The sequence below is a fragment of the Larimichthys crocea genome, unplaced genomic scaffold, assembly GCF_000972845.2.
Source record: "Larimichthys crocea isolate SSNF unplaced genomic scaffold, L_crocea_2.0 scaffold268, whole genome shotgun sequence".
Classification (NCBI taxonomy): domain Eukaryota; kingdom Metazoa; phylum Chordata; class Actinopteri; family Sciaenidae; genus Larimichthys; species Larimichthys crocea.
Genome location: NW_020853535.1, coordinates 510,763 through 528,661, shown reverse-complemented (window position 1 = coordinate 528,661; position 17,899 = coordinate 510,763). Strand labels below are relative to the sequence as shown.

Below are 17,899 nucleotides of genomic sequence, written 5' to 3'. Positions count from 1 at the left end.
AGCAGTTATTCTGGAGCACCACACCGTCATTTCACTCACACTCAGTAGTGAAATTAGGATAATTGGCGACATAAACAGAACATGAGATACTATCAACTACACAAGTGATGACATATGACAAGTCCCATGTGGTGCACAGGGTGCCTTTACCTGCGGATCCGGAGGAGAGGCGCGTCGCGATGGCGCGGCGAGGACTGCGCGGACTACCCGGACAAACCCGGACCACCTCTTCTTGACATTGCAAACAGATGACCTGGTTCTCCTGGCTTTCCTTGCTGCAGCCCCTGTGCTCACCTCCGGCCTGGATCTTCATACCTTTGCTGATTTGACGTACAAGTCGCATGTCTGCTCCTGTTTCATGCTCCAGCATCCTCCTCACCGGCGGCGGTCACACTTATTACGCATGGCTCCTGCGTGTGAAGGCAACAGCTTCTCCTGTACCTAAAGCATTCTTAACTCCACCCACTGCACTAGAATACAAGCGTTGTTTATTCAAACCTGGACTCCCAGGACATCGGCTCACCTCCGCTCCATCATGTCAGCCTCTCTCGGCTCTTGTCGCGGTTGATGTTGCAGTCTTTACGCACGACTGCAGGCGTGGCTGTTTCACGTGGTCGGTGAGGTCGCAGTGTCAAGTTCCTGTGAGAATATTAGTGGCACCCAGATAAATAAGTCATAAAATAAGGTCTCAATTAAGTACCAGAGAGAATCTATGAGCCCAGAAAGGATTGTCACTGTAATACCAATTTAATGAGAATGCCACAAATGCGTCGTTATAAGTTCGCTTGAAGACCACTGACAGATGAATCACACACAGGAATAGGCAGCGGTGAAAATAATGAATAACATTTATTGTAGTTACTGTAAGAAAATACTGTGTTTGTGTACCTACTTACTTTTATGAGCATTTATGTGTATTTTTCATCTTATGTATTGCATTTTTTGCTATATTTTCATTTGCAAATGTTACGGCCTTGTGACTGTGAGAATGAAAGCAGAAGAAATGAGCCAAATCAGCAGCTGCAGTGAGGAGAGAAGCTGCTGGTTTGTCTGCAACTGCTGGAGGGCAGAGCTACTGAGAGGTGACAGTCTGCACTCAGCTGACACTCTGCAAAACATAAATGTTCTAGATGTATTAGATCACTGGCTAAATGTCAGGGCAATACAAAAAACAATACAAAAAATGTGTGGATATGTAATTTGCATTATTGCATATCAGCTTAGGCTTAAAATGGTTGCATCTACCTTAAACACTGATTTAAAGGACCAGTGATTTAGTGGCATCTGGTGGTGTAGTTGCTGATCAGTGTGAAAGAGTAACTATAGTGACCGCTAAATGCCTAAAACATGAGGGCCCAGGGACGGACTGGCAATCTGGCATACCGTGCATTTGCCCGGTGGGCCGACGTGCTATTTGGGATGACAAGTCCCGATATATATATATATATTTAACGAGTAGATCACACACCCCAAACACACTCTGGGGCTTAGCGATGGGCAATGTGGGCCGCGCAGGAGGATGTCAGGGACGATTTTTTGTCCCAGTCCGCCCATGTGAGGGCCCTATTTAGAGCTAGTGTTTAGTTTAGCACTGTAGACACATGGTGTTTATGGTGGACCCTTTGGATGAGGACCAGATATAAAAGGTTCACACTAAAGTAAGAAAAAAGAAAAAGAAAACTGAACATAACAATTCTTATTCTGAGGTGATTCTGCCATAATGAAAACATAGTAGCATATGTCATATTCTGTAAATAGAGCCTCCTAAATCTTACACAATTGACCTTTAATACATCACCAGGCTTGCACCCAAAGTGCAATTGATCAAAATCAAATACACGCACAATGTGGCATGACCCGTACCCATTATTCCAAAACCCTAGTCTGAAACATGTTCCACTGGACTGAAAGCCAATTTGTCAGACAGCCAATTATTCTGAAAACAAACTCCCATTGTTCCTAAGGCCTGGTGTTCTAGAAATATATGCTCCATTATCACCAACTGATGTCAAATGATGTACTTATTTTAACCCAAACCATGATCTTCACACTGCTTTTACCACATTTTTAATGTTGTTACCATGGCAACTTCACCAAGAATTCGGTGTGAAATGGCCAAGGTAAAGCTCGACCATATCATGTGTGGCTGCAAGGCTGTCTTGGGTCAGGGTTGTTACAGGTCGTGGCATGATAAGGTGCTAAGGAAGGTGGCAGATCTCACAGAGAGAATGAGGGTCTTGGCAAATGAGAAACACCAGTGTCACCAGAAACAGCTTGTCCAGTTCATAACGGCGGGATAATTGGTGCAGAATTGCCCCACACAGGACAGAACATCAGTCCCAGGAAATGGTCAATGAGAGCAAACTGTGATAACCAGCTAAGGTTGCCCAATCATATGACCATAACACATCTCAGACCTGACATCATCCTGTGGTAAACAACAGAGAAGTGAGTCTTGTTAGTCAGCACAGTTGACAGTTCCATAGGAAGCAGGCTTCCAGGAATCATAAGAAAGGTAAAAGTTAGTGACAGAATACCAAGAGAAAAACTAGATAGCAACAACCTATTCAGTGGAGGTCGGCTGCCATGGCTTTGTGCATCTGGACCTCGGCTTCAGATCAGCGAAAAGTCAGAAAAATTCTTTGGAAAATATCTTTCTGAAGAAGCAGAAAAGACGGGAGGCTTTGGGCTCTGGCTGAGTGCTGGCATTGTCGGAGGTGCATCAGGCAGAAATGCCTCACAGCCTATTACCAAATTTACCATGGCGACAAAGGTCATTGTCGCCTGACTTTGTCTTTTTCTGTACCTCCAAAACTCCAGGGAGAGTGGGTTTTTGGAAAACTAGGCTTTCCGGCAATGTGTTTTTGTTTTTGTGATAACTTGTTGTTGGACAAATGGCCCTTTGGACCAATGGGACATTTTTCTTACTATTGGGGTTTCAGAACAATGGGCAGTTTCTGCATGACCAACACAAAGCATGTTGAGTCTGGCTAAAATACTAATGCTAAAATGCCAGTGGTGGATCCTCCAGTGGTGAATGTGTTCACTTCTACCTTCAGTCAGGTGTGTCTACAGCTTTTGACAATGATCCATGTAACACTTCTGACTGCACAGTCTGATTCAGCTCCAAAAAATGATTTGAATTTATGGGGTGCAGGGAGAAAGGCTAAGTGGACTGGTTATATTACACATTTAGAATGAACAAGCAAGAAGTATAACCCTGTAGATTAAGAAGGACAGCAGGCTTCTTTTTATATATTTCAGCCATGAAGAAGTCCATATAAAAAATTTACATATTTTTTCATAAACAAAGATACAAACAAATCTGTCTGTATAGACAATTCAGTACTGCTGTGGTGCATGTATGATTGTTGATGATTGTATTTTGCCCTCTTTTTTCCCTGTGATGTATTGCAGAGGTATTTTCATGATCTCACAGGTGTTAGATATTAATATAGCTAGAGAGCTATATTATAGCTGAACTTTTAGGGACAGTTTAGCTGCATTTTGCTGTTAATTGCAATACGTCAGTGAGTCGCCATAGGTCAGGGGAAGCCACACGTAGGTCTATTATTACCATTACAATTACAGGTAAAGTCATCATGACACACTGAACTATCAATCAATTTCAACTGAAAGTGGTTTGGTAAAAAAAAAAAAAAAAGTAATTTATCTGATGCAGATATCAACAGTAATATTTCAGTAACATAATATTTAAGATGAATGTTGCCTGTTTTATTAGTTTCCCAGTATATATTTTTTTCTTATGGCGTGAAAAATGGCTGCTATGATTTAATTTTGTTCATGATTTTGGAAATAAACTTGGGAATCAATTTATATATTGCACGCATTATGTACAAATGTTACACATTATGATAAACAAATCTTACAGTTATGTTCTTTACTTGTGTTCAACTGGGTATCAGGACAGTCTCTTTATGTCAGCTGAAAATAATGAGAACTTATTGTGATATATCAAATTCAACATGTTTATAATGTAAGTAAAATATTGTAGAAGTGATAATTGAAAATGAAAAAATGTAATTCTATTTCTTGACTTTGGTATTTCTTTCTTTTAAATATCCAAAAGGAGCACAAAGGTCTCGAGTTTCCTATTATTTGAACAGGTCACCAGTCAACCCCCAGAGCAAGAGGGTGGCGGCAGAGACGCATCTCACAAGCAAGGATATTGCATTCATTATTGTATTTATTTTTTATAACATCAAGAACTGTTATGTTTTTGGCAAGTGTCAATATCCATGGCTGGCAAATAAAGCCAGAGTGCCCAAAACTGCAGTTCCCTGAATATCCACTTGAGGCTGGCACCAGAAGTGAGTCAATCACCAAAAGCCCCCATGTTAAAATGTCCAACTTCACAACAGAAATAAACATGTTTACAGCCTGGTACAAAAAACAGTTTTGGTCTCTGTAGCTAATTTCCCTGTTCATGACAACTGTACCAATTGATTTTCCAGCTGATTCCTTACTGGAATGTCTCCCACAAAATGTTTGGAAAATATAGTGAAGTACAAAGTATGAGTCAAATTAAAGCAAGTATAAGCTACGGATTCCAAAAACTCTGTATAATATCTGGCTTCCAGCCTTGGCAGTATATTACTGGAAACTCAGTAGAGCCTTTGAGGGAGAAAACACTTAATTTGAGGAAGTCCTTTTGGCTCGAGGGAAATAGCCCAGATCTGTCGAGTAATAACTCAGCTACTGCAGAGATCCTTTATACTGTTCCACATTTACAAGCAGGGTGTATGCAAACTCCAATCTCCTGCCTGGAAATTAAACAGTGTGTCAACTTTAGTGTGTTTAGCTTCCAATCATCTCAGACTTTACATCAAACCATGTCATCATGTCTAGTAGCAGTGAGTGCGTGTTTTTCTGGGGGTAGTGTGTGTGACAGAGTTTTAGCAAACACACTATTTACCTGGGAGTCAGTGCAACAAAAGGATACGCATACACAGGCATGGAAGGAACTAATTACATTTAGTCTTGTTACCTTGCCTTTGTTACAGATTAAGAACAGAAGTCCATTCAAAAGTCATGATAAACTGTGTGTGAACATGGATGGAACAAAGAAAGGAGCAAAATCAGCAGCTGAGGTGACAGTCTGCACCCATGTTCATTGGCTGAGTATCAGAGCCAGGCCTAGCAGTTAGTGAAACATAGAAAAATGAACAACAATGCAATAAAACTGAGAATAACCTCATCATGGGATATGGCCATGATTAAATTAATTGTACCGTACAAAACTGGAGCAAACTGGGTCTGGTTATTTGCTAAATGCTAACATGCTCGTAGTGGATCCTCCAGCTGTGACTACTTTGTTCACTTTGGATCTTCAGTAAGACGTGTGAAATCTTTCTTTTTGTTTTTTAACAATAATCACGGCTGTCACAGTCGTGACCGCAGAGCCTGTTTTGGCTTGAAATGTGAGAAGACTGTGAGAGGAACAGTGAGATAGAGTGGAAGTGGACTGGTTAGAGTGGGAAAGAACGCAATGTAATAATAATTGTTGCACCTGCTGGGATGTTCATAGATTGTTTAGTTATTTTTATTCAATTGATTTATTTATTCCTTTTATGAGGCATGTAATGCTCTTCGCTCCACACCCCAACATCCAACACACACTCACGTTACTTACGCTTAATTGAATTGAATTTCTTCTTATCATATCTATACATACATCATTGTAACTGCTTGTCTTGTCTATCACCTAAATTTTTGACAATACAAAGCCTGGATTACAGTTTTAAATCAATTAGTAAGCTGAAAATGATATGGGCATGTAGATTTGTATAACAACATGATGTGGTGCAAAAACTTACCAAGCAAACAAGGGAAGATAAACACAATAGGTTTTCGTGCTAGATCAAATACTCGGAGGAACGGAGGAATAAAGTCATACAGGCCTGTCATACCTTCAGATAAATGCTTGTTACCCTTGTGGTTGAGGTGAATCAAAACTGGACACTGTTATAGAATTTACAGTAATGATAACCAATCCCTTGTAGTCTAATGATCAAATAGTTTTAAAGGCAGAGAGAGAGAATCATTTTAAAAGACAGAAGCAAAATGATAGGCCAACAATGCAGGTGTGTGATGAAAGATGTAGATATTCCAATGCTATATAATTATACATATTATGTAGAGTTTAATTACAGTATGTTATTGTTGTGATATTTAAAGTAATTTTCCATAATCATACTGACACATCTCATCGTGGTTTTCAGGTCGTGTTGGTCACTCATTCATGTTTGTCATGCTGACTCTGCTTTTATTTCCTTATCACCACTTTTCGTTTGACACTTCACTTCCTGCGCCTGTGTGTTTCCCACCAATTTGATTGTCTGCCCCGCCCTTATTGCTTTCATCTGTGTCTCACTATGTTCCCCTCTCTAGAGGTACTTAGCGTTTGTCTTTTCCTTTACTCTGTGCCATTTCATCTCAGTACAATGTCAGCATCACGGGATTATCTATTTACTGTTGTGTGCTTTTCTGGCTTGTTGGATTTCTGATTTTTGACCTCATCGTCATCTTTTCCCTGCTGGAATTGTTTACCTGTTCTAATTGGCTACCTGTGTGAACAGTTTTGGCAAGTGAAGATATTTTATAGTAGTATTTTTATATTAAGAACTTGAGTTGTGCATTTAAGTCCCCTGGCTTCATCAGACACATTCGACCACATAAAAAAGGCCACTGTAAATGTGCATTTAAAAGTATAAAGGTAGTAGAAACAGTAATAGAAACACATTAGATTTTGATGTTTTTCTTTTGATTGATTTATATACTGTACGAGTTTGCCAGTGTCACACCGCGGTGAGGTCAAGCTGGGTTTTTGTTATGTCTTGTCATTTCCTGTTTTATTTTGAAAGTTAACTCTCCTCTCGTTTCAGGTCACTTGCCCTTCCTCATGTGTCACCGGTCTGATTGTCTTCCCCGCCCTGATTGTTTCCACCTGTTCACCATTACCCTGTGTATATATTGTCTGCGTCTCCCTTTGTCTTGTGCCAAAGTGTTTCGTCCTTCGTAGCGTGCACCAAAGCCTTTTTCCATAGTTCATAGTCACAGCTCCTTAGCTCAAGTAATCTTTTGTTTTCTTCCTCGTATGAGTGATTTTCTGTTGTAATTCCTAGTCTAGCCTTTTGTTACTTTGTATCTAGTCTTGTGTGTTTTCAGCCTCGTTTGTGAGCGCCCTTAGTTGATGTTTCATAGCCTTTTTGTTTTTCCTCCTTATGAGTGATTTTGATTTCGTTAATCTTTAATACGATTAGTCTTAGCTTTATTGTTCCTCGTTGAGAGTGATTTTGATTTTGTTATTTAGAGTAGTTCAGTGTTTTTTCCTCCTAGGAGTGATTTTTGTTTCCTTTAGTTTAGGGCCTTTTCATAGCCTCACTCAGTCGAGGATTTTTCCCGTCCTGAATAAAACAGCTTACTGCCTAACTCTGCATCTGAGTCCTCATTTGAGTCCCGGCCTGACAGCCAGCAGATCATTTAAGAACTTTTTTGGATTTTGACTATTTGTGAATAGTCATGCAGCTCCTGAAACCTGACAACTGTGCATTTGTTCCCTCATATTTTGATTTCTTCTTGTTTCTTTCTTGTTTCTATGCAAAATTGCTTCAGATGTTCATCTGTGTTTACTCTTGCTTGCTGTATCAAACCAAAGCTGAACTAAATCAACTTTATGTTTGTGTTGTTTGGAAATTATACACACTGAATTACCAGGCTCATTGACATACTATACTGAAAACCACACATATCACATGTTTCATATATGCTAAACTAAGAATTATTGAAAACCTTTTACATAAACTATTATTTATGTTTAAAAAATCATGCATATTAGTAATTAGTAATATTAGTAAATGTACTCATTTACATAATTTGCTAATTTGCATACTCACCTTCCTGTTCCACTGAAATCCTCACATTACCCATAGTAACAACTTTTGTGTGTGTGGTTTTTAGTATAGTATGTGAATGAGTTTCATATGCATATGGGCCACTAATAGAAAACCAGTGGCACCAAATAACCAGGATTTGCAGAAAATGTAACTTCTGTCCTAAAATGAACTTTATCCTTGAGTGCATTTGATCATATTGTCTGATCTTTTCTCTTATATTACGACTGTATACTCTCAGATAAACAACCCTTAATGATAGAAAAAAAAATCAGGGAGCCATTGTCCAAAGGCCATAAATATTTGTACAAAAATGTGCGCCAGACCATTCACCAGATGTTGAGATATTTCACTAGTATCACTACAGAAAAGTGATGGTACTCACAAGAGTCATAACATATTTCATGGCAATTTTTCATGGCAATTTTTCTAATAGTTGTTGAGACATTCCAGTTTGGACTAAAGTCCAGTTTGGACTAAAGTGGATGTACGCTGCTAGTGTGGCTAAAGAAGTACAGAGAATTGTGTGAGCAGAACCAGAAATCTGTTCATACATCACTGGTCTGCAGAAAAACATCTTGGCAGAAATACATGAAAAATATTGAAAACTGCAATTAGCAGAAAGACACAGGTGTCTGTGATCTGTGTAATGAGAGTCAAAATAGATATTTGTGCAACTTGTTGAGTGTGGTGTCATATTGGGCAAAACTGCAGTGTCTATGTATAAAAACATTTAGATTATGTTGCACTGGGTACACGATAGGGTCACCTGAGAATGAATCATCATGTCAGATGACAAGGGAAGAAGCACTGCTGCTTTAGATTGTGGCCTTGTTTTCCTGACAGTCAAGGACTGAACTAAACTCATACATGACGATTTTAAGTTAGGCACCAGATGAACTGGTCATAGTGCTACACAGCTGACAGAGATGAAGACTGATCACTGATCATGAAGGTCAGAGCTTGTTTAAGATGGGAGGTCAGCATTTGCTGTCCAAAGAATGGCGTCATCTTCCTCTTTCTGGCTGTGTTAGTCTTAATCTTTGTGCTACGTAACATGGACGTCCTGAAGGTGAGAAAATGGTTTTAGTGGGAGCTCTTTGAGGGTGATTCCTGTTTGAAATGTTTAATATTAGTCTGATTTCAGGATATTGTTTTCAAATGAAAGGTGGCTCAGTATAACTGTCACAAATTAATGCAATTTCAGTTGACAGCAGCAGGATAAGTCTGGCACCATTATTATTATTGCACAGTTTTTTTAAAAAGCCAACTGATACCCCAGGTAGTTATCGTCTAGCTCACACTATAGATCATATAAAACATGGACGTATTGGTAACCTAACCCTAATCTGCATAGGTTTCTGAAGAGCCGCAGTGAAGCTCAGAGTGTGGTGGCTGCCTTCCGGCTAATCTCAAAATGGGCAAAGACACGAAGGGCAGGTGGTGCTGAGGCGGGCTAAATGATGGCCTGGTTGCTCATACAAGCTACCTGAAAATTTCAATTTCTTGCCTTGCACAATCTTAATAACGGAAACGGAAAAGACAGAAATTTCTGCAGCTAACAGATCAATAGTTCTTATCCCACGAGTTTCCACTGCCACTGACATGCATTCCAGCTTTTGCACCTTCAAGCCACGTTCCCCAGAGGATGCTCTGGAGGAAACCCTTCTACTAGACTCCATTGCTTGGCCTGAAAATCCAATTTTGATTGACGCAGGTGTGGCTGGTCAAATTGTGGATAATCTTAATGGCAGTTATTCTGCTCTATTCTCTTCACTCTGGGAAGGAAAAGCTCAAGTCAAGGTGATGTTAAAAAGTACTTGTTTGCATTTTTTCTACAAAAATGCAAAGTATCTAGACCCATTGTTTGGTTTGTCCATTTTGGGCTAATGTAGAAACATTGTAATGCAATATGGCGAACTCTGTGATGAAAACACAACCATTCCTATTATCAAGTGATTCTATACAAATGAAAACATAAAAATTATATTCAAATTCTGCTGATAAATCCTCCTTAATGTTACACACTGGACCTTTATGGACATTATTTGTCTCACTGATATGACAAAATTTCTGTGACCAAATCCACATCTCCTTGATAGGAAATTTCAAAATTATCATTATGGAAACTGAACATTATTTGCTGTGATTTGTTTTACTTTAAATTTCTACATTTCACTTTGAGCGTTCATAAACATAAAAAGAATGCACACACACTACAAATGACACCTTGCACAGTGATAAGACGACGAAAAAAGATTAAAATACTAGTACAGCTTTAAAGTTCTTTTTTTGTGGCGTCTAATAAAATAATATTTTAAGATTGTAGCTGCCTCGCCTCACGCTCCCCAGAAATTGTTCAACGTGGCAGACAAAAACATGATTCTTTGTTTCAGGTGATTATACAGTGACAGCACAATTCTGCATATTGTATCACATGTCTGCCATTTATGTGTGTGTGTGTGTGTGTGTGTAAATTGGGCCCCCTTAATCTGACAAAGTCGACCTTTAACTTGCTAAATTAAATGTTTATAGGTTAGCGTAATGTTAAATGAACTTTAAAGTGGTTGGTTCACATTTTAGTGTTCTTTTCTTCAGTGGTGTCAACATGAAAGTCTCCATTCAGACTTCAGGACCTGCCAGTGTAACCGTGTTGCCAGAAAAGGAAGGTAAAGTACAATTTTTACTACTGTTACCACTGTGTATAATAATTCAAAACTTAATGTGTTCGCCTGCTGTGAGATGTATTCAGGGCAATTTGAGAAGAGCGCTGGGAGTACGGCTCACTAGGCCAGAAGTTCATGGTGGTGGCACCAGCTGCTAGCAGTGTATCTAGTCTTCCATAAGTAGTCCATAAAATCACTTTATACCAGCTGTTATCCACCAAAATAAGCACTTTGTTTCTCAGAACTGTGTGGAGGGAACATTTACTATTTGCATGTATCAGTGTACCACTATAATACACAACAACCAAACAATTGTCACTTTGCTTGCGTTTTATTTAAGTATTTAAGAGCTTGCAGGAACATCTTCATCTCAACAGTCTTCTATATTCATACATTTGGTGACATAGATGAGGTCTGGATATGTAAAATCCTATACAGTTTTGATCATACAACATTTCTACACAATTTAAGTCTATAAATACTGAGTTTTATCCTCAGAATGCATTTTCAGACAATTTCAGCAAACTTGTTTATTTCTGCATTTTGATAAACATCAGAGTGCATAAATTGACTTTGTACTTGTGAAACATTCATAAAAGATATTATGCCTTCACTAGAAACAATCTGACTTGAGGCCAGGCAAGGGAGTGATCAAGGTTTGGTGTTTGCATGCGATTTATTGACAATAAGCAAAATGTAAAATAACTCCACCCTCTCAGGTCAGCCAAAGATGAAGACCAGGGGTCTCATGTACGAAGTCTGGACTGTGAAGTCTGGACTCTCTGGCTATTACTACCAGGGTGTGTGGCGAGCACTAGATGGCACTGCAGTTCAACAATTCACCACCTTTTCTGCTATCAGTCAGTGACTCCACCATGAGGCAGTGGTTTGAACACCTCAAAGTAGCACTACCACGTAGCTGTCCCAACAAGTGAGGTGTGTTACATTGCCAATGAACTAGATGGCTTATTTGGAGGCACCAACACAATCGTAGTTATTGCCATCTGGGCTCACTTTAGCTCTTTTCCAATTGAGGTCTATATGCGGTGGCAACTGTCATCTGAACCGCAAACCTCAAAGCTTTGACAATTGATGACGCACTAATCTAACTAAGAGTGACTGGTACTAACTGCAGCATGATAAGGTGCTCATAACTGTGTTCAAAGGAGTGAATGTCCATCTGGAAGATGACCCTGGCCCACCACCTGCTGTACAACCTTCATCCAGAACCTCCCATCATTAAGAATATGATCAATGTTCTGTTGTCATACATATGTCCCTAAAAGAGTGGCTATAAATGTGTTTGTTGGGGGACAAGAGTGTGGATTCAAGCACACAATGCAAGTTTACATGCCGCCTCTAACAACTGCTGCATTTTTCACACTAGGCTAACTTTTTCTAATCTATTTCTAACTATGGGAAAGTTGACTGAGCACAAAAAAGAAACAGAAACATAATAGAATGGAAAGCAGCTACATGCCAGGTTGAGGTTGGGTAAGCAGATGACATTAATGTTGCCATAAAATTTCCATACAGAAGCAATGAGCCCGAATTTACAATAGGGTTCCAATTACAATTAGCTGGAATTTCAACATGTACATCTAGCAGCTGTTTAAGAGATACCCTCTCTGCTGGTTTGACTCTAAGGTACAATGTGATCATGGTTATTTAACCTAGTTTTCTTAAGTGCAATTGTTGTTGTGGTTTATAGATAATAATTCAGGGTACAAATATTCTTTTATCTTCATGGTAATGTAAATTTCTCTCTTCGGATCTAATAACTCACTGACTCGTCTTGTTTCTTCAGACTTTTAACCTGATTAATGCACCTTCTGTAATTTTACATCATTCAAAAAACTGTTAACTGTTCAACTTGAATGAATCATTGGGGACATGCATCATTTACCTCTTTCTAGGTACAAATATATTTTTCTCTTGATTGTAATGTAGATTTTTGGATCGGATAACTCACTGACTCATCTTGTCACTTCAGAATCGACTTCTGAGACTGGAAACAAAGAAACAATGAAGCATATGGCCAGTGTTAAAAAAAAAAACCTAAACATTTTTGCATTTAAAAATACAAGAGAAGCCAGCCTGTCTTGGGTTAAATGTAGGTTGGGTCCTCACACACAGACTGGATCATCATTCTGGTGGCCTTCATGGAGTAAGGCATGGGAGTTTTCCAGGTTCCCCAATGGAGGCCTGACGCCCAACCGATGTGGTTACCAGTAGGATGCCAGTCGCCGTTCAGACTGGCAGAGCCACAGCGGCTGAACCACCAACCACCACCTTCTGAAGAGCTACAGTCCATTTGAGCAATGTCACCAAAGATGCATGGGGAGCAGCCGTCATTGTCACGATCAATGGTGCTGAAGCCAAAGCCATTCTGGTTAATGCCTGGATAGGCACCACGGATGGCATCACCTTTGGACAAAGTTGGAAAACATTTAAAGAAGCCTGGAGTTTAGAATTAAGAGGGTTTGTTTAAAATATAATGCTTGCAGAATTTAATTTACATGCTAAAACATAGTGTAAGTGTAGCACAAATACCGCCAGTGAGCTTAGTAATGACTGCCGAACATTAAGCACATTAGCCACCATAACCTACTGGTCATATCAATCAAGTATGGCTTTAGCAGTAAAAAGTCCTGAGAGCAATAAATTGAACGGAACTATTGGTTCCTCTTTCAAAAGTTACACAATCTTACTAAAGCTGAAGGAGCAAATGAAATGTCTCTGTTTTTGAGAACCATGAGCACTAACAATATTACTGAGTCTGATAAAAATTAACAAGCCACTTTTAGTGGGACAGTTTCCAAGTGATAAATCATGAAACCTTAATTCTTTTGTGTATATTTCACAATTAATTTTATAATTATATTAACAAATTTGACACTAAATAGTTTAAAAGCTAAATAAGAAAAGTACAAATAACAGCACACAGGTAATGCAGTAAAAAATACTTTTCTAACCAGCATGAAAGCAATATGGGTTAACATTTGTGTGAAAAGCAAACTGGAAAACATGAACAATGGAGAAAAGATGAAGAGCAGTTATTACCTGCATTTCCAGTGTATTTTCCAACATGCAGTCTGAAAGCTTTTTTCTCACTGGACAATCTAAAGTTTCTATACAGGGCGTGAGCAGTGCCACCTTCATGGTCCCACAGGTCAACCCTCAGGGTCCACTTCTTTGTCTTGTTCTTGGTCAGACAGAAAACATTCTTCAGACCGAGCCAGTGGTCCTCTGATGGAATCAGCAAAGGACAAGGACAGGAATTACTTTTTCTGACCAGGTTACAGTGTTAAACAAATTCCTTTTTCAGTATATGTAACTACTTGGAGGATGCACTTTTCAAAGCCACGAAAAACAAGTTAGCTTTCCATGGTTCCGAGACTAAGTGTTCAGACCTTTATGATAACAGTTGCGGCAGGATGCAAGGTTTTTAGGTCACCTGCAGGTAAGTCAGGCAAGAATTCAGGGAAATGAAAGTTCAAGCTTACAATTTCTGGAATGGATGTTTATTCACAGTGCTTTCCCTCACAATACTGTGAGGGAAAGCAAATAGTTTTAGTTACATTAGTTTTGGAATGTGTCTGCCTTTGACTTTTTACTCCAACACACTGGAGGAGAGCATGTGACAATCTCAAGATGGAAAAATGATCGCAACGTTATACCTAAGCAGTAAAATGAATGCTTAATCTAGTACGTCCATATGTTATACAAAGATCTCTTTATATTCACTGTATGCTTAGGGCACGTCAGTCATGACTTAGCTGCCACTCAACAAACATAACCTCTTTTATAACTGTCACAATACAATTGCAATAACAAGTCATGACATGAGCGGTTAATGAGTTGAGCAACTTACGTGTCATGTGTCCAAAACCATTTTTATATGCTGCCCACTTCTTGTCGAAGGAAACCGCTCCGCCACTGCGTCTCTGCATCACCGTCCAGCCTCCATCTGATCGCATCTCACAGTACACCTGAGCAGGAAGTTCAGTAAATATATGAAATGTAAGATACAAATATAGAAAACCAGCTGCTTGGCTTTTCCTTCCAAAATCTTATCGTTATAGCACTCTTTGACTTCATTGATTTCAGTCATTCATATGCTGAAATAAAACAATGAACATAACACAACTATAGTACAAAGTATTGTACTAACATCTTTTTATTTAGTACAATTTACATTGACTTATATTTTACATTCCATTGCTCAAGTATACTGCTCAAGTATAATTAAACTAATTCCTGGATTTTGTCATAGTGTATTTGTCCACTTAACTAGCACACTTAATACTTCCAATAGTAAACCAGTAAACCACTCTAAGGCCAGGGGCATTACGTAACTGAATGACACTAACAAACTGACATCCACTGGCACGTATTTCCACTTCATGTGACAAGGCGTTGCACCATATTCTGAGGTGACCATTTCACACTGAGCTAAGATAAATGTTTGTTTTATAATACCTTAAATGGGGTCTTGACTCCAGGAGGCTGGATTACATAAACCCCACTGGATGCTTGTGGTGAAAGAGCCTTAATCTGTGTGCAGTCTGTTCCTGAGGGCAGCAATGATAAGATGAAAAACAAGATTATTGATTGTACTGTTCATGATTCGTACATTACATGAATTTTTAAGAATACCGTAAGCAATAATAACATGCACCGTACCTTGAGAAGTAACGGCTGCCTGTGGTTTCTAGCAGTGAGAAGAGAAGAGTTTTAAAGTGAGACATGATCTACTGTAAACAAGCTCAAAAATACAGATATTATATTTTGTACTTATACTGAAGAAAAGATAGGGGGAAGACACTGAAGAGAGAATTTATATAGTTTTTATTTTTACCTTAGCCTGTTCTGTGAAGCTCAAAAGAAATGCCAAGGTGAACAAACAATACCCAACCAGACTCTTCATTTTGACCTGATGTCAGAGTTTGAAAGTGACATGTTAGCTTCAATAGATAATATGAATATATATTTGAAAACATTGTCCAAAGAAATGTAATATTTTAACCTACACTAAACAGGCAGTATTGTTAAAAGAAAACTGCAGTTTACAACTCTACTCTTACAGGGCTCACACATAAGAGAAACCACATTTAAGACTTCATTTGTTCACAACACTAAAGGGTTCAATATAACTATTAATAGGCAATGACTTCTGTCTCCAAACACTCACCTGCGTGTTGGCTGAACCTTGTATGCTTGTTCAAATATCACAGCAGGAAACGACCGCAGTGAAGTTAGTTTTAAGTTGGATATTCGACATTCGCTTCGGGTAAACCTCTACTTCGCTCCGGATACAGTGCGACTCCGAGCGAGCCACTCCAACATTTCAAGTGCACCCGTATTGCAGACTTTACAGTAAACACACGGAGATAGAAGACGCTATAGCGTGTACTGACTTCCTGTTTTCTAAATAAAAGTGTGGGATATTTAAAGCAGAGATACTGTGTTTAAAGCTGTTGAGAAGCTATTGAAAATTAATAAAACATTATGAACAAATGTAAAAACAAGAGGTGTCTCTCATGCAGCCAGTGGAGTAACATGATCCAACACTGATTTTGAGTCAATTTGATCACATGACCTGAAAGCTGTAGAGCTAAAATTCTAATATTTACATATAAAAATGAATACAAACTCCAGGCAAGGACCAGTAATGGAAAAGGATTTCTTATCTATGAATATTCTCAGAGAGATGTCCAAATAAATTGTGAAACTCTTAAGATAAGTTCACATTCAACACAATAAAGAATAAAGTCTTTTTAATGAAGAATGTTTGAAATAATCCATTATATTCATATAGTAAGACAAGCAGTTTCCTATTTGTTGCGACCATTTCTTTATGACAACTGGTGCGTGGTTAACTGACTCATGTCAGTCTCTTAAGTCAATTCTCAACAGCATTCTTAAGAGTATTTCTGAGTAGTTTAATAAATGCGTGTCCTGGATAACAAGTTGGACTGGTCCCTTACTTAATTTCCCCTGCCTCCCTTCACTATGACGGAAGTTTTAGTGAGTTAAAAGCAAACCTGCAGAGGCACAGAGGCACTCTACAAAAAGTGGCAGAGCTGCCACTTGTTCTTGAAGTAGCTCAGATCTCTAAACATCTGTAGTATGATGTTTTATCAGTCTGCGGTGGCAAGTGTTTTATTTTATGCTGCAGTCTGCTGGGGAGGAAGTGAAAAAACTGAAATCTCTAAATATTTTTTTTAATTAATTTTTATATGTGAATATTAGCATTTTAGCTCAATAGCTTCCAGGTCATGTGATCAATTGTCATAAAGAAATGGTCGCGACAAATAGGAAACTGCTTGTCTTTAATTTACTATATGAATATAATGGATTATTTCAAACATTCTTTATTAAAAAGACTTTATTCTTTATTGTGTTGAATGTGAACTTATCTTAAGAGTTTCACAATTTATTTTGGCATCTCTCTGAGAATATTCATATATAAGAAATCCTTACTGGTCCTGGCCTGGAGTTTGTATTCATTTTTATATATGATTATTAGAATTTTAGCTCTACAGCTTCCAGGTCATATGATCAATTGACTCAAAATCAGTGTTAGATCATGTTACTACTCTAGCTGCATGAGATACACCTCTTGTTTTTACATTTGGAATCTGTTCATTATTTTTTATTAATTTTTATATGTAAATATTAGCATTTTAGAAAAATAGCTTCTCAATAGCTTTAAACACAATATCTCTGCTTTAAATATCCCACATTAGACAACAGGAAGTCGGTACACACTGTAGCTGTCTTCTATCTCCGTGTGTTTACTGTAAAGTCCGCAATACGGGAGCACTGGAAATGTTGAATGTCTGTCGAATATCCAACTTAAAACTAACTTCACTGAGGTCAGAAACTGCTGACAGTAAATGCTCACAGTAAATTTACCGTCACTACTAGTCAGAGACCTGCTTATCTGACTCTCCCACATTCTAACTGCTCTGCTGAAACAGTGTTCGTTTCTAGCAGATATTTTCCATCGGTGCACCTTTCCCAAAGAAAACATTCCAAGGCTGGCTCAAACAGGAAGTATTTGCTGTGTTGCTGAGGCCTGATGCAGTGCCAGTTCCTATCTTGAAGTCAAATTCTTGTGCAACAATAGTTTGAAACCATACTAATATAACTATCAGCTCTAGTGTTTGTACAGACCATAATTTCCAAAGCATGACTCATCCTGACTCTGCTGACTCTCACTCTTAGGTCATTGGGTGGTTGTTTTTGCAAAAACGGATGGATTGCCACAGTACTTGGTGGTTGTCATGATCCCCTAAATGTTCACATAGTCAG

The 17,899-nt window shown here is 38.7% G+C and overlaps 2 protein-coding genes across 2 annotated transcripts in view; both read right to left on the bottom strand.

The window, feature by feature from the left end:
* Positions 1 to 546, bottom strand: part of LOC104922652 (anoctamin-4) — a 46,898-nt gene extending 46,352 nt beyond the window's left edge. The window contains exon 1 of the mRNA XM_027275952.1: positions 151 to 546. Within this exon, the coding sequence (XP_027131753.1) occupies positions 151 to 370 (220 nt within the window). The 5' untranslated portion in view covers positions 371 to 546. The remainder of the gene's footprint in view (positions 1 to 150) is intronic.
* A 10,348-nt stretch (positions 547 to 10,894) lies between these two features.
* Positions 10,895 to 15,942, bottom strand: LOC104922654 (angiopoietin-related protein 5). The gene is made up of 7 exons (XM_010735538.3): positions 15,774 to 15,942; positions 15,441 to 15,515; positions 15,266 to 15,293; positions 15,062 to 15,153; positions 14,454 to 14,571; positions 13,643 to 13,828; positions 10,895 to 13,006 (listed from the first exon to the last, which is right to left on the bottom strand). Exons 2-7 carry the CDS (start codon positions 15,507 to 15,509, stop codon positions 12,687 to 12,689), a joined length of 813 nt encoding a protein of 270 aa, XP_010733840.1. The 5' UTR covers positions 15,510 to 15,515; positions 15,774 to 15,942; the 3' UTR covers positions 10,895 to 12,686.
* Positions 15,943 to 17,899: the final 1,957 nt, after the last annotated feature.